At 51.3% G+C, this 23,824-nt stretch overlaps 8 protein-coding genes across 8 annotated transcripts; 2 read left to right on the top strand and 6 right to left on the bottom strand.

Annotated features, from left to right (window-relative positions):
- Positions 1 to 908: 908 nt before the first annotated feature.
- TRIVIDRAFT_141525 (uncharacterized protein) lies at positions 909 to 3,223 on the bottom strand (the record flags this gene model as incomplete). Its single annotated transcript, XM_014105382.1, has 6 exons — positions 909 to 1,911; positions 1,973 to 2,310; positions 2,386 to 2,520; positions 2,562 to 2,681; positions 2,789 to 2,992; positions 3,128 to 3,223. Coding segments are annotated over 6 exons (1,896 nt in total), but the record flags the coding sequence as incomplete, so codon positions are not given.
- Positions 3,224 to 3,710: 487 nt separating this feature from the next.
- Positions 3,711 to 4,829, bottom strand: TRIVIDRAFT_77920 (uncharacterized protein; the record flags this gene model as incomplete). Its single annotated transcript, XM_014105381.1, has 2 exons — positions 3,711 to 4,651; positions 4,735 to 4,829. The coding sequence occupies 2 exons, from the start codon at positions 4,820 to 4,822 to the stop codon at positions 4,320 to 4,322; spliced, it is 420 nt and encodes a 139-aa protein (XP_013960856.1).
- Positions 4,830 to 8,011: 3,182 nt separating this feature from the next.
- On the bottom strand, positions 8,012 to 11,473 carry TRIVIDRAFT_50031 (uncharacterized protein; the record flags this gene model as incomplete). The annotated part of the gene is made up of 1 exon (XM_014105380.1): positions 8,012 to 11,473. The coding sequence occupies one exon, from the start codon at positions 11,471 to 11,473 to the stop codon at positions 8,012 to 8,014; it is 3,462 nt and encodes a 1,153-aa protein (XP_013960855.1).
- Positions 11,474 to 13,531: 2,058 nt separating this feature from the next.
- On the bottom strand, positions 13,532 to 14,404 carry TRIVIDRAFT_69571 (uncharacterized protein; the record flags this gene model as incomplete). Its single annotated transcript, XM_014105379.1, has 6 exons — positions 13,532 to 13,575; positions 13,759 to 13,858; positions 13,890 to 13,939; positions 13,978 to 14,094; positions 14,240 to 14,305; positions 14,353 to 14,404. 6 exons carry the CDS (start codon positions 14,402 to 14,404, stop codon positions 13,532 to 13,534), a joined length of 429 nt encoding a protein of 142 aa, XP_013960854.1.
- A 536-nt stretch (positions 14,405 to 14,940) lies between these two features.
- On the top strand, positions 14,941 to 16,536 carry TRIVIDRAFT_69570 (uncharacterized protein; the record flags this gene model as incomplete). The annotated part of the gene is made up of 2 exons (XM_014105378.1): positions 14,941 to 15,282; positions 15,376 to 16,536. The coding sequence occupies 2 exons, from the start codon at positions 14,941 to 14,943 to the stop codon at positions 16,534 to 16,536; spliced, it is 1,503 nt and encodes a 500-aa protein (XP_013960853.1).
- Positions 16,537 to 16,827: 291 nt separating this feature from the next.
- Positions 16,828 to 18,408, bottom strand: TRIVIDRAFT_90574 (uncharacterized protein; the record flags this gene model as incomplete). Its single annotated transcript, XM_014105377.1, has 3 exons — positions 16,828 to 17,251; positions 17,311 to 17,710; positions 17,781 to 18,408. The coding sequence occupies 3 exons, from the start codon at positions 18,406 to 18,408 to the stop codon at positions 17,050 to 17,052; spliced, it is 1,230 nt and encodes a 409-aa protein (XP_013960852.1).
- A 1,110-nt stretch (positions 18,409 to 19,518) lies between these two features.
- TRIVIDRAFT_218799 (uncharacterized protein) lies at positions 19,519 to 20,275 on the bottom strand (the record flags this gene model as incomplete). Its single annotated transcript, XM_014105376.1, has 2 exons — positions 19,519 to 19,958; positions 20,092 to 20,275. The coding sequence occupies 2 exons, from the start codon at positions 20,273 to 20,275 to the stop codon at positions 19,519 to 19,521; spliced, it is 624 nt and encodes a 207-aa protein (XP_013960851.1).
- Positions 20,276 to 21,125: 850 nt separating this feature from the next.
- On the top strand, positions 21,126 to 23,711 carry TRIVIDRAFT_77915 (uncharacterized protein; the record flags this gene model as incomplete). The annotated part of the gene is made up of 1 exon (XM_014105375.1): positions 21,126 to 23,711. The coding sequence occupies one exon, from the start codon at positions 21,126 to 21,128 to the stop codon at positions 23,478 to 23,480; it is 2,355 nt and encodes a 784-aa protein (XP_013960850.1).
- Between the last annotated feature and the right edge of the window lie 113 nt (positions 23,712 to 23,824).

Below are 23,824 nucleotides of genomic sequence, written 5' to 3'. Positions count from 1 at the left end.
CCACGAAAGCAAATATCCACGTTATTTTTCTTCCCGAGCCCAACTAGCTCCATCGGGAGGCTACAGTACAATAACTGGATGGGGCTTAGCGGGCGCCCAAAAACGACAACTTAGGTAGTTGCGGATACCGAAATACGGAGATCATGCTTACAGAAGGCGCGGCATAGTTCCTAGTTTTTGTACGTTATCATAACGTTGTTTTGCTCCGAGGCGATTATATGCGGGGATGATGATGATGATTTGCCGGGATCGGAATATTCTGGATCGGGCCGGGGGGGGAAAGGGAGCACATGCGAATGCTTTGATTTGGTTGTTACGGTGAGATTTGTATCTTCTTTCGTCTGTACAAGGGGGGTTGACTTGTTTGTTTGTTTGAGTAATGGATACTAGCCGTGGTCAAAACGTAGAAAAGGGGGCGCGCGAGCTTACATGCCCTTTTTTTCGCCCGTCGATATGCGGCGTGATGTGGGTATCAGCTGATGGAGATGGGAGATGAAAGAGAAGCTTGGCTCGAACTTTTTGATTTGGATGACTCACGATATTTATAAATTGCTGTACGCTATCCACAAGACGCCGATGGTGAAGGGGGGGGGACTTATAAGATTCCTCGTTGCTTTTGATATGACTTCTGAGAAGAGCCGGAAATGGCGCCAATACGCGTAAGGGATTTTGATCCCGTTGTAGTTATGCAACCTTGATAGAATCTTATAAGCTGCTCGCTCTATTTACAAACTTTCCTTTTCACCATATCTCCATACGCTGGTCAACAATCCCATCAAACAATAAATAAATCCAAAATCACTGCTCCGATTAAAACAATAACACAAATTGCAAAATAGCAGCAGAAAGAAAAGAAGAAGAAGTAAAAGAAGCAAAGAAAATCAGATACTCCCAGTATATTAAATACGTTAGTAATTTTGCCGCTCCACCATACCCATCACATCCCCCACCGCCGTCCTCGCCAACTTCTTGAGCAAAATCTTCTCGTCCGCCTCCCGATATCTCTCCCACCCGTCCAGTCCCTCCTTCGCCTGAATGCTGAGCGTCTCGTAGCCCTGCTTAATCACCTCGGCGACTTGGTGCGTCGTCAGGTTGCTCGGCAGCTTCTTCTCCGAGCTGCCCCTCTCGGTGAGCATCTGTTTATAGTGAGCGCTGACGTTGATCAGCGTGTCAATGGAGTTGCTGTTGCGGTTTCCTAGCCGGTAGCTCTCCTTGAAGGATGCAAGCACCTCGCCTGACTCAAATACTTTGTAAAAGAGGTCGTCGTATGCGGCCGGGGTTGGCAAAAAGGCCTCGCCTGCAGACAGCGACAGTGCCACCAGATTCACGACATGGTCGAGGATTGTGTCAATGTGCTGTAAATCTTTCAGATCCGAAGCATACGTGTTGAGGAATCGGATGAGCGATAGCAATGACCGGAAGAACTCGGACCAGTGATAATCCAACCTCGTTCGAGACCGTGAAAGATAGGAGATGATCCGTAGCATGATGCCCAAGCAGAGGACGTAGAGGCTGACGTCCAGCCGCCGCTTCAGGTTGTGATTGATGCCGTCCAACATAGTATCGAGAACGCACGCGGCAAGGACACGCTCTCCCTTGACAAGGGGCAAGAACGGCTGCCGTTGTCGACAGAGCCGTACCGACGTCTTGGACTCGTCGCTACAAATCTTTTTGCAAATGGCCGGGTCCTCGATCAGCAGACGGAACACCATCAAATTAAGATGTGCATAATACGTTGCTCGAGACGACAAGTGAGAGTGCTGCAGAAGATAGGATGTGAGTGACAGATAGTTGGCCATCGGACGCTCTTTTCCCTTCTCGCCGGGCAGGGTTACGAGATGAAAGCAAAACAGCTTATTCGCGTGGGAAAAGTCATATGTTGCTAGCAAAATGGCGGCATTTTGTCCAGGCCTAAAGTCTGTCAGTCTATTATACGTCGACACTGCTTCAATGGAGCTTGGCAGTCACTTACAATTTTGTAAACAGCTGCTTTGCTGTTGCAGCGTCATAAACAGGCTTCTTCTCCGGCTTTGGTCCGGGCGTAATGGCCCCAAGTCCAAACATGCTCAGAGTACTACTCAACGTCCAACCTTCCGGAAGGTCATCTTGAATGTCGATGTAATCCGATCGCAGTGTATGACATGCATCTCCAATGCAGCGGACGACTTTCTGGATGACGGCGTCGTTGACGAAATCGTTCAAGCGTAGCTGATATGGATTTTGGAACTCAAACTTGTTATAGTTGGCGAGTATCCCTAACAGGGTAAATGGTTCCAAGCCTTGCTCAGGCTGCTCTGAACTTTGAATAAACTATCACAGAAATCAATGCTTGGTGAGCATCCAGCCGTCGGCCCCCATCTTTTTGGTCTTGCCGCTGCAGCTTACCTTCATAATGGAGGGGAAGAGGTCCCTCTGTATCATGTACGTGAGAAGCGTCGTCTGGTATGCGCCGGCTGAGACGGCTAGTAGCACCTCAATAGCCTTGTGACTCAGATCCACTTCCATCGTTCCATCCGTCAGCTTACTGGTACAGCATCTAGCAGATATTGACAGGTGTACACACAGTTTGTCCCATTGCGTATGATTCCATCAAGCGTGCTCACGAAATCTGTAAACACAGTATCAACGTGATCCAGACCGGCCAGTATGGTTATAATGTCGGAGCTCGGGTGCGAGTGCTTCTTGGTCAATACACAGGCGAGAAAGACGCTCAAGGTCTAGATAGGATGTCAGCCATGAAAAATGCCCAAGAATCAGGGGCTCAATTCATTTCCGTAGCAGTGCGCACATCAAGAGCATATAGAGGGGCCGAGCCTTTGCCATTCTTAACTGCCGCGATAGCTTGGCCAAAGAGCTCTCTCGTCCGCCCCTCCAAGAGCAGTAAATCGGCCGGATGGATGTCGTTTAGGATCTTCCTCAGCGTCGGGCGATCGGGTCGCAACAGGAAGAACTCCCTCCAGAAGCCCTCCGACTTGTCGCCATCGTCTTCCTCCTAATATGTCGTCGTCGATCAGCTCGGGCGCATGCCAATGAGAGGGAAGAGCTACAGCCGGAAGTGAATACCTTGGTAGCTGATTTAGCTGGATAGTCTCGCAACCAAGGGAAATGTAGGCAGTTGTGGGCAAACCTTGAAAAGGGCTGAGTAAAGCTCGATGATCTTGGGGACGAAGACCTCTGGTTGAGGCTGGCGTGTCAGTGGTGACGCCTCCATGGGATGCGAAGTTGGCAAAACGGGGAGCTTTGAGCTCCTGTCATGAGCAGCGATAAAGAGACGACGTGGATGTCATTATCGCGACCCTGGCTAGTGGGGCAGCGATAATAGATAATGGGAGTTGAAATTACACACTGTATGGTCACACGTGAGAAGTGTACTGATATACAGTATTCAAGTTGAGCATTTCACTGTATACTTTATATACAGCCCCCCAGCCAATCATGCTCTTTAATTGGACTTCAAGGACATTTTGTATTACCATATTGCTCAGCCGAGATATAGAATACATGCAGACTCCACGCCCTACGCAGCAAAGAATTCCATTCTGCTAGCGAGCATGGCTTCTCATTAATATACTAAATAAAATTAGGCACCAAGCAGCGCTGGCATGTTTCACTTTAGTCGTCCCTAGCTTCTACAGACGCCGCAGATACAGGTAGACAGCCATTCATTCAGTGAGCTACAGTTCAAAGGCACTTGGATATCTGATGTAATTGATTGAAATGATATTTGGTATTTTTTTTTTGTATCGACTTTTTAAACTTTTCTCAAAGGGGTTTTTGTGTAATGCTAAATGTTTGCGCCTTGTGGCACTAATCCACCTCTCTACTGCAGCAACTCGGCCAACAACAGCGTTGTTGAGGGATATAAGAGATAGCCGAAAACCTTGGCCAGAAGTCCCGCAAGACGCGAAGAGACCCAGCACGATTAGCATCGTCTCTGTTCGGCGGGGTATCCTTCGTCATCAAGTTGTAGGACCTCCTCGAATCAATAAGCTGAAAAATAGCCAGCCACAAAAGTGTAGTCCACATCTGTCTGACCGATTAGTCCCTATGCGCGAAGCAGCCTGCATCGTTCGTCGTCTCGGCCCAGTCTTTGACGACCTATTCAGTAATGGGCTTCTCCTTGGCCCTTCTCAACAGCACCCCCCAATTATACAATATCATCATCGTACACAACACCTCGCTTCTGATCGAGTGTCAGTGCCGAGGTACGCCGTTTTGTTGTAGAAACCGCCGTTAAACAAGGTTATTTTTCCCCTCTCAATCCCATCATCCAGTTTGGGATTCCATCTTTCTCGTCCACCATCTTCCACCGTCATTCATTAAGCAAAAGCTGCGCCACCAGACTCGATAGCTTCGATCTCGGACAGGTCGATGGGCTGGCGGTGGAAGCGGGTAGGGAGCTCGGAGACATCAAAGGCAACACCCTTGGGAGGGTTGATAGAGCCGAGCTGGTAGCCAGAGGAGCCACCAATGCCGGCTTCAGCGCTGATGGTCCTCTGGAGGGGGCCGTGCTGCTGGGCGTGGTCACGGTAGGCGCCGAAAGAGTTGTGTCGGGCAGCAGCATCGCCGCTGCCGTAGTATGCGGTGAAACCTTCGGGAAGCTTTCCTGAAGGAGATGCGGGGTGAGGCTGAGGAGTGTGGTCGATTGAAGCTGAGGGGAAAAATGCCACGTTAGCACGTAATGTCCCTCATCACCAGTGTGGCAGATGGGAGGATGAGAGCGATTGTGCTTACCAGGAGTGACTCTGGGTCCAAGGAATCGGATCAGAGGCGTCCGCTCCGCGTGGACAGCGGCCTGTCGAAGAGCTCTGGTGGCGAACATGTTTGATTTGAAAGAGGGGGTTGGTGGAAGAGGGTTGGAAAGTTGATGGCGGGGTTGTCGTGATATTAGATTAGACTACTGGAGAAGGGCTGAGGTTTGGACGTGAATTGAGTCCCAAGTCAGGAGCAGCGGGGGCTATTGGGTATATAAGAAGCTGCAAGATCAATTAGAAAGCAAGTGGATGGAGGAGAAGGATGTCGAAATCGAGGCGCGAAGAGTGGAGGTTCGCGAATTAATAAAACACGCCGGAGGTCCGGAGGGCGATGGGCGATAAAGCACAAAAAAAAATTAAAAATGGTGCGTAATGCCATTTACCACCTCGCAGCTCGTTTGGGAAGTCCCGCCCAAGGACCACATGTTTAGGCTGCCAGAACGGCAACTTAGCGCGCCTTTGGGCACCCGAAGCACCTAAGACCAACTAAAACCACCTAAAACACAGCGCCTGCAGCTGCTGTAGCGCTGGGCCGAGAACCGGGGGGGCAGCCTTTGTCCGAATTCGGGATCTCGGAGAGTCCACCAGGCGTCTCATCACCACAAGAACCACCCACACCAAGCTCTGGTCTTATCGCGCTCGCAAGCCCCCGAGCAATCATCGTGCCACGCATCTCCTGATCTGCGGGGAACAGCGGCCGAAGGTGCTTTGCGTGGGGCCGGAGGCGCAAGCCCGAAATATTGCCCAGTTCGATGCTTATGCTTGTATGTATTACATGATGACCCCGGAGTACGGAGAAGAGGGACAAGGGCCAACATCTCAGCTCTTTTCGAAAAAGCCGCCAAACCGACATGCTTGATGCCCCACTCGCTCAACGCTTCAAATACGGGCATGCGGGAGGGTCTAACGGAGAGAATCGGAGCAGGGGCGGCTTCACGCATCGTCGACTCGACTAGCTTCCGCGAAATCACCAGTTGCAAGCTCCATCCACGACATCGTCGATCCAACGCCATCGGCTCGCCAGAATCAAGTATTCTGTTGTCAAAAGACATACTCACTCGACCACAACCACTCTTTTGTCCAAACCCGAGTCCATTTCCAAAAAGAAGAAGAAGAAAATTATTCGGCGAGATATTCTCCTTCAGCTCTGCCAAGATATCCTCATACTTGTACTTCGTTTCTCTCTTACAGTCTCACTGGCCATTCCCAGTCCGTCGTCCTGCATGCATATGCGTCCAACCACGCTGCTCCACCTCCACACATCGCGAAACTGTCAGCCCTGGCCATGCCTTGGAACCCCGCGGTTTGTTTCTCTCTCTTTCATGTGCCTCCGAGCCGCTTCCCATCCCATGTTCGCGCTTACAATGCGTGCTACGTCAAGTGTGAGTGGGCATTCCGGCCCAGGTTGCCAGGCAAGGGGGCATGTTGCTACAGAAATTACATGTGCTTGTCGCGTCGATATGGCTCTTCTCGCTGCGGGCTACCTAAACAGGCCATCAATCTGTAGCCATTACGGAACGTGTTCCCACTTTTGGTATATAGCGCCCATCACTCATACTCTCAAGACTCGTGCAATTAGCCAGAAGCCATCCCCAGATTCCGTGGCGTCCAGCTCTGCCACTGCCGGTCCAGAGCGCTGAGGAATCGGTTTTGACGGCGTCACCGGCGGCTTCACTAGCTACGGCATTTACTAATACCTCAATGACATATCTTACACAGTAAGACATGACTGCCAATTGCCCGATGTGGTTCTCTGTTGCATGGTAAGTATCGCCTTGCATCATTTTATTCGCACAGAAGAGCAGACGAATCACCGAGAGCCGATCGTCCCCCCGGGGTCGGTCCAGATATGGCGCAATCTATACTGCATGGCACGGCACAGCCCCCCTGGCATTTCGACCTCCATTTCTGCGTTGAGAACACATGTGCAGACAGGACAGTGACATGCATGTAACGGCGTTAACTTCAAGTTGTATGTATTCTCCGTAGGCTTTTCCCACTACAGCCGTTGCGTTTGTCCGAAAGCCACTGGGCCTTATCTTTTGGAAACACTCTCTTATAGAGATGGAATTTATAATCAACATGAGAGGTTCAATAAAGCTTACGCTCTCCTATATGCTAGTAACGGTCTGTATATTTAGGCATCTTGCTTCCTAGATCGGCCCATACGCGAGACACTATTACCACATATTTTCTGGGGCCGCTCTGGAGATGTTCAACCCGGCCGGACCGGGACCGGGAACCGGAACACTGACAAGAGTACATGTGCAAGTTCACCAAAATCTTATCCACGTTTCTTAGTAACATGTTGCTGTAATAGATAGCTTTCCCTTCCAGCTTGTTAGTGGCTTTGTGAATGCCCGCTTTAGATGCTAGGTTTTGTGATACTCTCTCGTAATAAGGAGCCAGCATTTTCAACTTTCCAGCGAAGCTCTGTCATTTATTTAGGGGAAAGCTACTCAGCACCCTAATTTGACTACCCAGCATCCCGGCGAAGTGTCGTAATAAGACGCAGAGAAAAGGTCCCTTATTTACTTTTACTTGAGCAAATACACGGCTCCTTTGTCGATATACTCCTCTAGTATCTACTATCCTGACTGCCTAGGTGTCAATGCCTTCTCTGGTTTTAGTGTCAACCATTTAATCCCTCTATTAACGATCCATAGATATTCTCTGTACTCCGTAACTGCTATCGAAATCAACACGCTGCCGTGAATTAAATAAAGTACCAGGAATCGCTTTACTATAATCACTTATCCTCGCCAATTAGAAGAAGCCAAAAAAAAAAAAAAACATGTATTCCAAAGCTACGAAATTCTACCCTCACCACTCCGTAGCCAAATAGGAGGGGGTATCCTATGAGAAAAGGGGCGCCTCATGCAGTCGCCCCAGAAAGTTACTGAGCAGCAGTTCAAAAGCACTAGATGTCTATCACGTTCTTTGGCCTTTTGCAGGAACAAGCCGCCGCAGACACCCCTAAACACCATTATCCTCCGCAATCCAAAACGGACCCGACCCGAAAAAAAAATACCCTTTTATATACATCCAAGTACTCAGAGAAGATTCCTCTTGGAGGACGTCGCGTGTAGAATCGCTTCAAAATCCCTCGTATCGTACAGTTTTATCCATTCAAGTTTGCCGCGCCGTTCTCATCCATCTAGGCCCTGTGACCAATCGTTTTCATCGATGTCGTTCCCGTAATCGTCATGCGAGTCGAGTTTATGTTTGCTCAGTCCGGCCGCCGAATCGACATGTTCCTATATACGTCCCCCCTCTACTACCTCCCGTTCCAAAATCTCTACTTGCCCAAATTCCCCTGTTCGCCGGCGTTCCATGACCCACCGCGTCTCCCCGCTCTCTTCTTCCATCATATAAGATATACTATCGGTCGATCCCTTCTGCCGCTGATGGCCTTTCTCTGCGATTGAGGCGTCTTGACTGCTACCCATAGCATGCTGTTGTGCATTGGCTACTGTGAAGGCAGAAGGATAATGGGGATCGCTGAGCGGGGAAATACCTTCTTGTAAGATATTCGGTCCCATTTGGATCGGGGATGTTGAGATCGCCCCCCAGGCTGAAGCCATGTCTGCGTCTCGATTCATGAAATCGGGCCCAACTGACGAGCTGTGGGCAAGGGCTGACGTGGGCATTGTAAGGGTAGGGCTGGCAGGAACACTACCATCCGAATCGCGACTCACAATGGAGAAGACTGAATTCTTTCGTGTATGACCGGCGGTGGAGGGAGGAAACCCGGCTGGAAAGCCAGGTCCTCTTGGTGAACCTGGAGCGTCCCCTCTTTCTGACCTTGGGGAACCATCTTTACTGGAAGCCAAGCTAGCTTGCGAGCCTCCCCATGCTTTGGACCGCAGCCGGAGGAGTGCTGTGAGATTCATCTGGTCGTCACCTCGATCCGCCATCATAGCCAGCTGAGCCAGTCCGGGGCTCTGAAGAATGGGAGTGCCGCTGATAGGTGGCATTCCGAGGCTCATGAGAGAATTTCTGTTGGAATATTCAGATCGCTCGGTGATGGGGGTCAGGTTCGGCTCTCGAGAGACCACACGCCCGCTTATGCTGCGATTTATATTGCTTGCGCCTTTAGGGCCAAAAAACCCACCAGCGACATATCCGTTGTCCTCAAGGTTGGCATTCGAGCCATGATTATTGATTGGAGCGGCATAAAAGCCAAACTCTTGCCCATACCACCCGTCGGAATCGTTAGCTAGAGCGCTAGCATTGGCCTCCGCGATGATGGCATCATCGTCCATCTCAAAGTCATCCATATCATCGTAAGAATAGCCGTAGTCGTCGTACTCGTAGTCACGGAGCGCATCTGACTCGTCAAAGTTCGTAGACACTTGGCCATTAGTATCTATGTCGGTGGGAGACTGCGCTGCTGCACGTTCGAAATGGCCAGATTCCGCTGCTTTCTGGGCAGCTGCAGCCAGAGCCGCCTGATAGGCGGCAATAGGATTTGCGTTGTAGGCTGTCGGCTGAGGAGCAACAATAGTGGTCTCAGATAACGGAGGTAAGTCACTTGAAACTTCAGCAACATCATTCTCGTTTGGGTGCTCTGTGCTGAGGCTCGCAGTGGCCTGCATCGCCGACTGAGCAACTACTAGTTGCTCTGAAAGTTGCTGCGAGGTCATTTCAGACTCTTGCTGCTCCATCTCTTCCTTCGGGCATTCTTGGCCATTTTTCTCCCGCGCCGACTTTGCCAGTGCAAAAGCTCCTGGCAGAGGTCGACCGTATTGATCTGTATCATCATTGTCGAATATTGATTCGTCAAAAGGCACCCCGTCATCCACAGGCGATCCGGCAAGATCCTCGGCGAATACACCACCGAAGCTAGCCATGCCTTCATCAAAATAGATGTCGTCATCACTGATCCCGCGATGCGTGCCCGGTGGCGGTGGCATACCAATAGGGACCGGGACGGAGGCTGCCTCCAAATTCAATGTTTGGAAAGAGGCCGAAACAGCATCAACCCCATGAATCCCCAGACCAGACACCACAGTATCGGACCCCTGATCTGGGACTGAGCCCGACTCAGGCGATAAGGAAAGATTCGAGAGCCCCGGTGTGTCTTTTGTCATAGCGCAGCCTATGACCTCGCCTTCGGCGTCTCTGGGGGTTGGCATCATGCCTCCGCTCTGTGGAGTCGCTAGAGACGAGGTCGGATTAGACCGCTGGAACGTGAAGCCGGCAAAGTTTTCTTGGTCGTCATCTGGGTCTATTTCATCCTCGATATACTGGGCCTCCTGTTCGTAGTATTGGTCATCGAGATACGGTTCTTCCTCATCCTCATAATCGGCATTAATTCCAGGAATTTTTTCTTCCAATCCATCATCGTCCATCATGGCGTCATAATCAAAGGCATCTTCATCGAAGTCGTCAAAGCGGGAGTCCCTTGGCTCGCCCTGTGCAGCCTTCTTATCCAACTCCCGCTGTCGGTGCCTTTCTTCTAGGATCTTCTCCTGCTTGGCGGCTCCAACCATGTCAAAGCTAAATCGCGAAGAGGTGCTCTTCATGTGTCTCGGTATGGATGAGAGGGAAACGTTTCTTGATCGGGTAGTTCGTATAGAGCCAGTATTCTTGGCTAGATTATCCATCTCTTGAGTGGTGGCCTGAGAAGCTATTGAGGGGGTTGCTTGAAGAGCTGGGTCATTGCTCTTCATGGTTAGTCCAGCAACGACATGGTCGTCCAGCGGAAAGGCTTGCTCAGCAGTGGAGGATCCCGTTCTAACAGAAGATACACTGGACGATTGAGCGATTGTGTGCGAATTTGTGCTTCCGGATTCTGGGCGAGCAGGATCCGACGCACTGCTCAGCATGCGGCGTTGCAGCTGCCCATCCAACACCACTGGGCCTCGGGCCTCCGCCCCGTCATGAGGACCAACGCCCGATTCCAGGGCGATATTGGCCAAGGATGCAGAGCGGATAGCGACAGTATCAGTAGCAGGAGCATTTGTCCGGCGTCTCGGCGCACTAAAGTCATGAACCCTAGTGCCTTTGATACGCGGGTCATATGTAGGCTCGTCTAGACGACTGTCTAGGGGAAGAGGCAAAGCATTCGGTAGATTTTGGTTGTTCCTCCTTCTCAACAGTAACGTTGACATGGGGTTCTTGAGAAACGGCAGCCCCTTCTTCCCCTTCTGAGGCTCAATATTCAATACAGTACTCGAGGACAGAGATTCGCCAGCCAGTCGAGAAGCAGAGAGCCGCTGGTTAGATGATGAGGAGTAGGGTAGACTGCTCTTTGAACTACTGGATGCCTGTGGCGCTGGCCTGGATGATAGATCGGCATTGTTCGACATGGGCGTCGGGTGGGAAACTTGAGCATGGCCGTCAACTTGCTGCGCTTCCACATTCCGCTGATAGTTCCGCAGCGCAACACCGCCGATAAACCCGGAGCCGGTGCTGTATGCCGGCCGCTGGGCCTGCGGAGGGCGGCTGGCAGTCTGCGGTTGTTTCTCGACATCCCGCTTCTCCCCAAGAGGTTCTAAATTAAGTTCGGTTGACGTCACGCGGGTTATCGGCGGCAAGGTAGGCGGCATGGAGGTGGAAGCAGAAGAAGACAGCTGCGCATCGAGAGGAGATGCCGATTCAGGGTTCAAGGGAGACTGCTGATGGCTATTGAGAGACGACGGTGAGGATTGGTCCGGAGCCGGCGAGGTCGGATTTGAGGGCCCCCGCCGGTGGAATCGCAGGTGGGAGAGCATGTCGTACGGAGTGTCGAATGTTGCACAAGACGTCCGAGGCCTAGACGCGGAAGATGGATCGCAATGCGGGCGCGATCATAGCTCGCGGATTCATTGTCGATTCGATGTTGATCTAGGAGGGGTCCAGGACAGCCTCTGACGGGCGGTTAAATGGCGATGGAGCTGCAGCTGCGAGCGCCTGTCACGATGGCCGAAGCTGTGCGTCTCCGAGGTTTGGCTCTCTGCTGCCTGGCACCAGGTCGGAATCAACTGCTCGATGGATGCTCTCCACCAAAGCTGCGGCGCAAACAGCCGTGGTCCAGAAGGGCGAAGAAGCTGGTGTCTGTGTGTGTGTGACGTTCTAGGCGCGATCGACGGGCAGTCCCATAAATACAAAATCCAGGCAGAACGGGTAAGCAGGGGAAGCCGCTAATAACAATGGAGGTATGGAGGCATGGAGGCATGGATGCCAAGTATTGAGTACCGCCGGATTAAAGCCCCCTCGCAGCGATGTCGACAGATGCAAGGTACAGATACAGCAGGTCCTAGCAAAAGTCTTCAAGGTTGATTTAATCCTAAAAAAAGGCATCCTTTAGCCCTTTAGCTGTCAACGCGTCAGCTGCGAGTTGGCAAATGCCAGTCCCGCCACGTGCGCCGTGGCCATGAAATTACGGGGGACCCGAAATTCATGGAAGATGATGTCAGCAGCGGTTGCTGGTGTTTTGACAAGAATTTGAATCGCATTGATTGAGAGCTGCAAGGCCATGCAAGGGAGGGGATTGCCGATGCGTGGCAATCCATCGCCTGCTGAAGAAAAAAAAAAACAATGGCTCCCAAATAGGACCGAGATAGCCCTACCAAGTCCTAGATTATTGTTGGATCCAATGTCGACAGCCCAGGCTGCGGGCTTCCAACAGGGCTTGCGCTTACTGGCGAGCCCTAGGAACAGTTGTGCTCCGCTTCATCATTGCTTTTAGTGATGGGCTTGGTTTTCTTAGCACTGGAGGTATTTACCTAAGATACTACAGATAGGACTCACCCTCGTAGCTTGTACCCTCTACTACTCGTGGCTATTGAGGACATCGTTGCGACGCCTTTGCTTGGCATTCTGACTCACTGGAATGTGATCATCAGCTAATTACCCTCCCTCAAACTACCAGACACACACGAGGCGCTATTGAGAAAAGGAAATGAAAATAAATCTCCCTTGGATGCGCATGTAAGGGGGCGAGACGGGGTTTTTCTTTACAAGCACAGCATGTTCCATATCTACCAAGTAGGTACGGAGTGAAGGCTCGGGGCCGGAGCAACTTTGGTGTAGCTGACCGGCACCGCCTCACCGGCAGGCACTGCCGAAGGGAAAGCTGGAACGAAATCTGGGTCTCGGAGAAATCTGAGCACATCGCTGGGACTTGCAGAGTATAAATGGGCTGCTTTGTGGCGGCTTAAATGTGTCAGCAGTAAGGCAAGCGGAAGTCTATCTGCGTCTCCCTCTCTTCTCCCAGTCCTCCATGACAGGTCATAATTATAGATTTGCGCTATGTGAGTTCTAGTTGTATCAAAGCCTTGGAAGCCATGAGAGAGTGCTCTCTGCTCTATAATTCTCTGGAGAGTGACGTTTTCAAAGCCACAGCATCATCATGAAAATAATAGCCAGCTTTGTTAGTCCTGGGGTGAGCCATGGTTCGATAGCGCTTTGGCAGAAAAGCCACATCGCTCAAGGCGCGGCTGTTTGATCGACGCCCATCGACTGCTAACGATGGTGGCATTCTCTAGTGTGCGCTTCACCCCCCTCTTCCAGTTGCAGCTGTTTCCCAACTCGTTTGGATGGGTACCTAGCCGGAAACTGGTGTCGAGGGTATGAGAGCTTAGGGGCTGCGAGAATCACGCTATGCACTCTTACAGTCCTGCAGTCTTACAGTAGACTACAACCTGTGGTCATTATCGATAGATGCCGGTATCCGTCCTCCACAGCCCGAAATACTACCTAGGTAGTAATACATAGGTACGTAGTAGAATTATTTCAACCGCCGCTAAGTTGTTTATTACCCTTTTGCCTATGTAGTGCTTCTCCACGCCTTACCAGGTAGTAGCAGCATCTGATGATGGCCTGTAAATGAATACTGTAGTACGGAGTACAGTACGCGTACTCTGCAATCCAAGGGGTTGTCCAAATGGGAGGTTCTGTCGCGTGCCCCTTTTCCAGATGGGGTGTCCAAGCCAACTAGGCGGCCTCATCATTAAAGACGACAGCATTCATTTCATTTTCCCGCCGTCCATTCTCACTCTCTCAAACAACCTCTTACGTAGGCCAAGGCTCAAAGTCCATATTTGTCTCTTGTTTGTTACTCCGGATTCTATCAGCCGAACAGCCTGTGTTTCACTGCTCGCTTCATCCTCTGGGGACTAATACATGGTAAGTACAATAGCTTCCCACATCGACATCGGCCCGGGCTTTCTCTTTAACCAGGCGATTTCGACGACCTGCTGGATTACATCTAGTAGCATCTGCACCAAAAACGCACAAGTCAGTACTTGGAGCAGTTTCTGGGTCTCCACTCCACCGAAAGCGGCTTTGTGGCATCGCCAATAACCCACCACGGCAATGCGGCAACGAAGCTCCGTTTCAGCCATTCCGGCTGCTGGGTATAATAAGAAAAGAGAAAAAAAGAAAAAAAAAAAAAGCCGGTATAGCACTCGGGCATCAATGGACATGTAACTATGCAAGGAATGAGATCTATGTACTTGTATCCCGCATTTAATACGCGTAGGAGTGGTTACAGATACCTTCAGCAGAGTTTCGTTGCTGCTGGTTCTCCCCATCAGGAGTCGATGCCCACCTGTATCCGGTACCTGGACTCCAGTTGCATCATTGGCGACTTACGTACAGGCATACGTACCACCTGGTTCGCGCGGCGTTGTGTCAGGATTCAGTGGCAAGGATATAATCATTTAGGCGCTGCTAGCATCAACTGCCGTCGTCTGGTCCTACTGTACCTAATGCTTCTTACTGTGCCCTCTGCTCGCGTGCGCGTGCTCCGTACTTGGCCTAAGGGTCGGCGATCTATCCGTTATTATAGCACCATTGGTCTCAGCCGTTTGCCTGACCACCCTCGACACGATACCCTCATCCTCACTCACTCTTGACACACGCTCCCACTCTCCCTCCCCTCGCACTATCCATCGCCGCTTATATATCCTCAATACCTGTAGCTCTTCTTCGTTCCGGCCCCTGGTGATCACTTTTAGGGGTCTGCTTAGCGCTTCTGGACAGGTCCATGCGGATCCCCCCTGGGTCTCACGCCGCCTCATCCCCATACATCGAATCTGCTTTAATACACGCCCGGGCCTGGAACCAGCGCCTCTTTTCATTACGAGTATATCAATCTCATCTCATGTTTTTTCACTAAAGCCGACGTGTTCTTTACTACTCGTTCGAACATTCTGCTTCCTGAACCCTAGCCTTCGCCACGCGAGCTTGTGGCAGCATGACGGTCTTCACCAAAGACCAGCTCCCAAGCGATGGGTCGTCAGAATGGAGTCTCCGGGCAAAGGCATTTCTAGTCGTCTGTTCGCATCGCATGTGGCGGGGCGGTCCGCGATCCATCTTGCAGATCACCGCCACTGCCTTTGTTCTGCTCATGCTCTTCTACTTCGTTCCGTTACAGCTCGATGACCGTTATCAGCACATCCTCAACTGGTCCGCGCCTGAATCGGCTACTTCTGGCGGTGACCTCCGCATTGTTGTCTTTGGATCGCAGGACTTGATGGGGAGTGCGCCTGATGCCAAGCATACATATACATCTTGGCCAGAACACCTCTGCAAACAGGTAAGGAGAGAACTGATATACATATACTTACACGTACTACCTAGTAGTACATACATATATACGTCCAACGATGCTAATGTCCTACTCTATCAGCTTAAATGCCACTCGGTTCTTTCCTTTGTCCCTCCGATCGAGTCGCAGCCAGGCCTAACCTCCAACAGCATCTACGGCACGGAGATACGAGCCTTAGAAATGTTTAATGAGCAGGCAAATATCACGGAAAAGCCTGCACTCGACAACTTCTACATCCCAGAGCAGTACCCGGTGCCAACAAAGACCCCCGATTTGGGGGCGCAGGTCCAAAGGTTTCTTACCATGTCTCCCAAGATACCGCCTCGGGAGACGCTATGGGTTTTCACATTTGGCACCTGGGAGACTTGGAACATGGCCTCGCTACCGCGGGAGACAGGAGAGAGGCTCATCGACGCTTCAGTCGCCGATATCTTTACTCAGGTCGAATTGCTCTATCGGAAATCGTTGAACCCAAAGTCTCCTGCCTTTTCTGATTTCTGGTCGAATTTCACCAAGGAAGAAATCAAGGCTCTCACACACCCCGATCCCGCGAACAAGCCCGACGAGCGCAAAATGGAGAGCTTCCGCGTCGTTATCCCGCAACTCTTTGACATTACTCTCGCTCCAGGCTGGCAGAACCGCCCCCTTCCTTCTCACCCGCACTCGAGGGGCGTCCAGCTGCGTAACGCTGCGCACCTCAATCAAAGGTGGAACGATCAAGTGTCTAGACAAATGGAGTTTTGGAGAAGGAAGGGCGACTCCAAGCCTGAGGGGATCGAAGAGGAGGGAATTGACACGGCCTCGTCAATTCCAACAATGTCGTCCTTGCTCCGATATCTCCCAGAATCACTTCAGCCCCAGGAGAAAAATAACACCGGAGAAGCTGCCAATGATGATTTCATTTACGCACCTTACCCACGACGATTGGGCTTTCAGACAACCCTGGCGAAGAGTGTCCTGGATGCCATGATGGAAGAAGAAATGCAGCGATCCGGCCTCAGAGATAGCAAAGGCCGAGGCAGCAGACCTGCGAATGATGTGATGCGATTTTTGGATGTCTGGACACCTTGCATCTCAAATGCTCGAGCCGTTACTGGCGTAAGCACATCTCAACCCAGCCAAGAGTGCGAGGTTCCAAACGACCACTTATTCTATGATGAATTTACTTTTGGAGAACGCGCCAGGGAGGAGCTGGCGAAGCAGACTTCTGATCAGATTCGGCAGTACTTATTCGCTTCATAGAGGCTTTATTATTTCGCGACTAAGACTAGAGTTGCATACCTTTTTGGGTAGTTGCTGGGGACTGCTTCGGCGGAGCGGCCTCTGGAAAACCCGAGGATATAACAGTTTGGTGGGCATGATTACAGCATATGGGTGGGCGAAAGGCGTTTTTAGGTATTTTTAATGTCGCTACGCAGAGGAGACGAACATAATGGGTTGTATATGTGCCTGGATTGACCATACCCGGAAATTCTCTGTTAGACCTGGATAAGCGATGACGGTAAAAGCACGAGGAGAAAGGCAACAGTCACTGGGTGTTATTGCGTAAATGGATATGTCGACTACTCAATTGAATACAACGAATAACATGTATTTGCATGTCTACATCTTGCGGCATCCTTGAATAACAATAGTATCCTCCGAAATCATAAAAGCATATCCAAAGACATTTCACTCCAAGCGCCACTCAAGAGCAAGGAAAATAGAAGTGAAAAGGAAAGACAAGGAGAAGTAAGAAAGAAAGCTACTTCAACTTTATGAATTTCTCTTGACCGCATTCTTCACCAGATCCAAACACTCGTCGGGATTCTCAAAGACGTGCCAGGCGTCTCTGGGGATACCCGTAAATGCCTTTTCGAATCTCTGCGGCTCATTCTTCTCCGCGAGTCCAAAGGCAGCTGAGTCGGTATCCTTGCGGATGAAAATCATTCTGATCCAGCCGGGGAACTTTCGGTAACTTGGTAGCAGACAGCGTTAGCTTACTTCAAGTATGAGGGTACAGGCTTTTGTTCTTACATCTCGCCGTATGCCTCGGGATCCGACTGCGTAGAATCTCCGAAAACAATGAGCTTCCTCTTGGGCAGCCACGAATTGATCTTCTTCATGCGGTCTACTTTGTACTCCTCCGTGCCCATGGTCAGTGAAGACAGAAGCCCGGACACAGTCTTCCAGCTGGAATCACGCAGGATAAAGGTTCCCGGCGGGTAGTACGTGTCCCGGAATCCCTTGAGGAAAGGATACAAGTTGTAGGGAGACGCAGAAAGGTAGAACCACGGAGTGTTGTGAGGGAGAAATGACTTGATGCCTGCATAGAGCTCGGGCATTCCTGGGACGGGAGATGGGGGGTTGATGAATGTTTCTTTGAGGATGCCGATGGGATCACTGGTTGTTGTGATTTTTATTGTGTCATCAATGTCTAGCAATTTCCAAGTTAGTTTTTTGTTTTTGCGCATGAGTCGACAGAGATTAGAGCGGCGAGGCCATACCAGATATGATCCCCCAGCCTTCAGGAGCTGCAAAATGAGTCTCCATGCTCAAGACACCCTCAACTCCTTCGATATTCAACGTGGTTTTCTTGCTTGTAAACGACGCCTTGCTGTCATGCAGCAACTTCAGAACATTTGTCGAAATACCATTAAACCCACTCGGACCCAGCTTCAGCTCCAAATCCCCCTGCGATACCGTCGTCGTCCTCGCCGCCTGAATGTCCCACAAAAACGGCAGCAGCCTCTCCTCAATAGTTTTGCGCTCCTCAGCATCGTCAGCCAGGCCGACGGCACTCGCAATGCCCGCGACGATGTCGGCGACTGTGCACTTGGGCTCGGCCTCAAACACGGCCATGATGAATTCGGCCTGCCACGGCTCATGCTCGGCGGCCTTGAAGGCGGTGTTGTCGAAGAGCCAGACGACATCGCCCTTGACGATGGCTTTGGCGAAGGGGTTCCATGTGCTTATCTCATTGAGGACATTGCTGACAGAGAACTGGTACGGGGTCGATGTTTTGGGATTGATGAGTTGCTTTTCGATCTTGTCAAAATTCTGGTGTCTTCTGGTTCGCAGCTGCATCTCGTTGGCGACCTCGGAAGGGATAAAGTCCAAGTCTTGGTTGTCCATGTTGAAAGTCTGAGCAAGGTGGGAAAACAATACTATTTACAAATACCGATTAAACGGGAGATGACTGATGATGAAATAGGCTTTCGAAATCTCTCGGCAGCCAAGAGCAAGTATTACTATATTCAGACGTTTGAGACAGCTCAGCCTGTGTCAGCAGGTACACAAATCGAGGGCCTCGTGCACAGCGCGCGGGAGTTGTCAGATGGTGGGGAAAAAAGAAGGCGGCACAAGATTCGAGGATGACAAGAAGGACAAGAGACAAGAAAAGCCAAGACACGAAAAGTATCCCAGCAATCTACCTTGAACAAACATTTAAATAGAATCCCCGATGAAACTGCGTGCCTGATCCATGAAGCGGAAAAGGGAGGGGTGGCCAATAGGAGCAGAATCCGTGGTCAGCAACTCAAGATGGTTCCGTCCGATTTGGAAACGCAAGTCGCATGCGAAAATGGAGTGAGATGAGACGCAGGGGGTTGCAGAAAAGATGTGATGGATTCTGGAATTCGGCACTCGACAAAGGCACCGCCCCCTCTGAAATGGCCATTCTTATGACCAAACTGAGCCATCATCAATGAGAAGGCTGGGGTGTGGGGTAGCTGAACTCGCCCGCAGCACAGCGGAAGATCAATAGCTCTGCCAAATCTCGAGGGTTTGGGTGGTGAGAAAACGGCAAAACTGGGTCTCATGGGCTCATTGGCCAGGTTTCGCTTCAGGCTGAAGGATGCCTTGCAGTAGCTTCCCGTGGTCGCCGCGTGCTGCTGATTCGGGTCAGCTGCCTCATGTAGGTCTGGAGGAGAGTTGCCGGCTGGAGAGGGGCGTGCATGCAGTCGCCAGCCTTGTGGGATATGCATTCCAACCCGCAGATGACCAGCAGTTGGCTCAGTATGACAACACCAGTTTTGTTCTGCACTTATTGATAGCAAGGTGGGAATCATCAGGCCGTTCAGAGGTAGCCAAACAGCCATGAACTTGGCACAGCTTCACTCTCACATCCGATGATCCAACTCGCGACATTTTTTATCACAGTTTTTCCTATTTCACGCATTCATTCAGGTTTTTTTTTTTTTTTCATTTTCAAACCCGGGTTCCGCTTAGTGCTACCGTGATGACCTAGATTTGTTCCAGCACCAAAGACTTGCTGGTATCGCCCTTGGCTGACCTCCTCTCCACGCTCGTCTCATAGACAAATGTCTCGGTAATGCCCTCTTCGAAGCGGCTGTCGATGGCCTTGAGCTGCTCAAACGACAGTTCATTCATAGGGATGCCAGTCTCCTCCGACTTGGCAACACATTGACCAGAGATGTGGTGCGTCTCTCGGAAAGGAACCCCCTTGCGAACCAGGTAATCGGCAGCGCCTGTGGCTAACATAAAGGGGTCTAAAGCAGCCTTCATCATCGCGCCATCCACTTTCAGGGTGGCAAGCACGCCGTTGGCAATATGAATGCTGTCAGAGACCTCTTGCAGATCCTTCTTGTAGGTGCTGGGGAGGGCCTTTTGTGTATCAAGCCAGCCATGTGACCAAAAGCACGGCCACTCTTGTCTCGCAATAGCTTGAGACTGTCGATGTTTGCGGCATCAGGGAGCTGCCGGTAGAGTAAGCATCCGAAAGACGGGCGAAGCCGAACTCAGCCGTAGATGATCAGGTCCTGGGCCAGCAGAAGATGTGCTGCATAAATATAGCACCCCACTGAAGTGTCTCTGAGACGAAATCACGATCAGACACACTGGCCATTGAGTTCCAGATCAGGCAGTCAAAGCCAAGCTCCTTGGTAATCATGTCACGGTCCCTAGAGGTCCTGTTGACGCGCTTGATAACCTCCCCGAGCCTCTCCAAGTCACTGACAAAGGCGAATCCGTATGACAGCATCCAGTGGCTCCATCGGATAGGCTAGGCTCGCTGAAGTATATCAGGACATGCCATAGTCAATCTCTTATACAGCACGGGCTGCAACGACACTGAGGAAGTTGATCAAGTGCTGTTCAATATACCCGTAAATCAGCCAACCCACAGCATGACACCACTTGGTTTTGGGTCTGAAGCCATCTTGATCACTGTGTGTGAATGGCGAATCAGTGGAGATGCAGAGTAGAGCGAGGTTGTATTTTGAGATATCAGAAGTGGAGGGAGAACCGCACAAATCCAGATAGCCACTCCCGGGTATGAAGCTCAGGTTGCAGCAGCTTCTTTGATCAATCACTCAATTGGCTCGATGCTTGCTGTGGAGCCTTGACTCTTGAGAATGACTGATTCCATCCGATCGGCCATAGAGGGGCAGTTTGCAGTTGGCAGGACCCCGCGAAAAAAAAAAAAATCTCTTACTGATAAGCTAGCAGGGAGCAAGCAATCATGTACCAGTACCGTCACACTGCCGAGCGGCCCTGCGAGACACGCGTATGGGTACCAGTGTGCGCCGATAATCCGTTATCGTAGCGCTATCGGGTCAATCACTCAGTGCCCCGCCTCCACCCCACCAACCAAGTCGAAGAAAAACTGAGCTGCTCAACATGATCTACAGCCCCATTGGCTGCTTTTAATAGGCAGGGAAGAAATTAGAGGGAAAAAAAGCAGACATTCGAGCTCGAAGTTTTTTTCTCGAGTGACCTCTGACATTGGCCCCTCCAAGTGCTGGACAGACCTTTGTTCTCATCTTTACTTGCAAAGGAGAGACGTGGATCTGGATATCTTGGAGACTCCGCTTCAGTTTGTCACTTCCAAAATGGCCGACCTTCGAATCCTCCTCATCGGCAATGGTGGCCGCGAGCATGCCTTGGCTTGGAAGCTGAGCCAGTCTCCTCGAGTTGAGGCTATCTTTGCGGTCCCTGGCAATGGTGGCACTGCGACTTGCCCCAAGGTCACCAACGTCTCTTCTGTTTCTGCAGAGGACTTCCCTGCCCTCGTCCAATTCGCCCAGTCCAATGGCGTCAACTTGGCCGTCCCTGGACCTGAGGCTCCCCTTGTTGACGGCGTCGAGGGTTTCTTTCGCAATGCCGGTATTCCTTGCTTCGGCCCTTCCAAGGAGGCTGCTCGCCTGGAAGGCAGCAAGACTTACTCCAAGGACTTTATGAAGAAATACAACATCCCCACCGCCGCCTACGAGAACTTTTCCGATTATAACAAGGCTGTTGCATATCTTGATACCATTAGCCACGATGTCGTCATCAAGGCTACGGGTCTGGCTGCTGGAAAGGGTGTGATTATCCCTCAGACCAAGCAGGAGGCCAAGGATGCGCTCAAGGAGATCATGGTGGACAAGGCTTTTGGTGACGCCGGAGACGAGGTTGTCATTGAAGAATTTCTGCAGGGCGACGAACTCAGTGTCCTCACCTTCTGCGATGGCTACTCTATCCGATCTCTGCCCCTGGCTCAGGACCACAAGCGGATATTCGATGGCGACCAGGGACCAAACACTGGTGGCATGGGCTGCTACGCCCCCACAAACATTGCTACCGCCGAGCTCGTTCAGCAAGTCGACAGAGACATCTTGTTGCCTACCATCTCTGGTATGCGACAGGAGAAGCAGCCTTTCCGCGGTGTGTTGTTTACGGGTCTTATGATTACCCCCGCCGGTCCGAAGGTTCTCGAGTACAATGTGCGATTTGGCGACCCCGAGACTCAGACAGTGCTGCCTCTGCTCTCCGCCGATACTGATTTGGCCGAGATCATGCTGGCCTGCACGGGTGGCTACTTGGACAACTGCCATCTGTCAATCGAGAAGAAGTTCAGTGCTACAGTTGTCCTTGCTGCTGGCGGCTACCCTGGTTCTTATGCTAAGGGCACCCCGATGACCGTTCAAGCACCTCCTGCAGGAAGCACAATTTTCCACGCCGGCACAAAGCTTGATGGACAGCAGCTCAAGACGTCTGGTGGTCGCGTGATCGCCATCAACTCCGTTGGCGAGTCGCTCAGAGCTGCTGTTGATGCTTCATACGCCGCTTTGGCCGCTAACGTCATTGATTTCGAGGGCAAGTTCTTCCGCAAGGACATTGCTCACCGTGCTTTCAGAGATGCAAGCAAGGCCTCCATGACCTACGCTCAGGCTGGTGTTGACATCCAAGCCGGTAACGACTTCGTGGAGAAGATTAAGAAGGCTGTTGCCAGCACAAAGAGAGCCGGTGCCAGTGCCGAGATTGGCGGCTTCGGCGGCGAGGTCGATCTCTCTCAGTGCGGATACCCCAATGCGCCCATCTTGGTCGGTGCCATTGACGGTGTCGGCACCAAGCTGATGATTGCTCAAGCCATGAAGAAGCACGACACTGTGGGCATTGACTTGGTTGCCATGAACGTCAACGACTTGGTTGTCCAGGGAGCTACTCCCCTGATGTTCCTCGACTACTACGGCTGCAGCAAGCTGGATCTTGCTTCCGCTGCTGACTTTGTGGAGGGTGTCGCTGCTGGCTGTATCCAGGCTGGCTGTGCTCTGGTTGGTGGCGAGACTGCCGAAATGCCAGGCATGTACAAGGACGAGGACTACGACGCCGCTGGCTGTGCCGTGGGCGCCGTTACTAGCGGGGGTATGCTCCCCCGAAAAGATGCCATGGCTGAGGGCGATATCCTCTTGGGTCTTGGATCCAATGGCGTTCACTCCAACGGCTTCTCTCTTGTGCGAAGGATTGTGCAGGCTGCTGGCTTGGATTACTCCGCTACTGCCCCTTGGGATACCTCCAAGACTGTTGGAGAGTCCCTCCTGACCCCTACAAAGATCTACGTCAAGAGCCTGCTGCCCGTGCTCGGCAGCATTAAGGGTCTCGCACACATCACCGGAGGTGGATTGCTCGAGAATGTGCCCCGTATGCTCCCCGATACTCTGTCGGCAGAGATTGCTTTCGGTACTTGGGAAATGCCCCCTGTCTTCCAGTGGCTCAAGACGGCCGGCAACGTGGCTCCTACCGAAATGTGCCGAACATTCAACTCGGGTATCGGCATGGTGGTGGCTGTCGAGGCAAGCCAGGTTGATGCTGTTGTAGCGGCTCTCCGTAGTGGTGACGAGCGTGTTTACACCATCGGTAAGCTGGTTCGTAGACAAGAGGGCCAGGCTGGATGTGTCGTCCAGAACCTGGAGTCGTGGGCATAAGCGATCTCTTAAGATATAGAGACTGGGAGGTTTAGTTATCAAAAAAAAAAAAAGGATCAAGGCGTATAAAAATACCAAGGTTGGTGGCAGAGCGAGAGTGTATTATAAAATTGTACCTGCAAATTGGTACGAAAATATTGGATTAGGACAGAAGGCCGGCGGGATTCGTGAATTGTTTTCCCTATTTGTTTTCATGATTAAGTTTCGCCAGCAATATATTACAAAGGCCATAAACGTTACGCAGCATAAACAAGTTTTGTATTGAATAATTGAAATCTCACTTGCCATAGGAAACGGCATCGAAGTCTACACGAGGGCACTTTCTGTATATTGATGTTCGTGAC

The sequence above is a fragment of the Trichoderma virens genome (assembly GCF_000170995.1).
Source record: "Trichoderma virens Gv29-8 chromosome Unknown TRIVIscaffold_2, whole genome shotgun sequence".
Classification (NCBI taxonomy): Eukaryota; Fungi; Ascomycota; class Sordariomycetes; order Hypocreales; family Hypocreaceae; genus Trichoderma; species Trichoderma virens.
The sequence above is the reverse complement of the archived record's forward strand: the minus strand, read 5'-3'. Positions and strand labels throughout refer to the sequence as shown.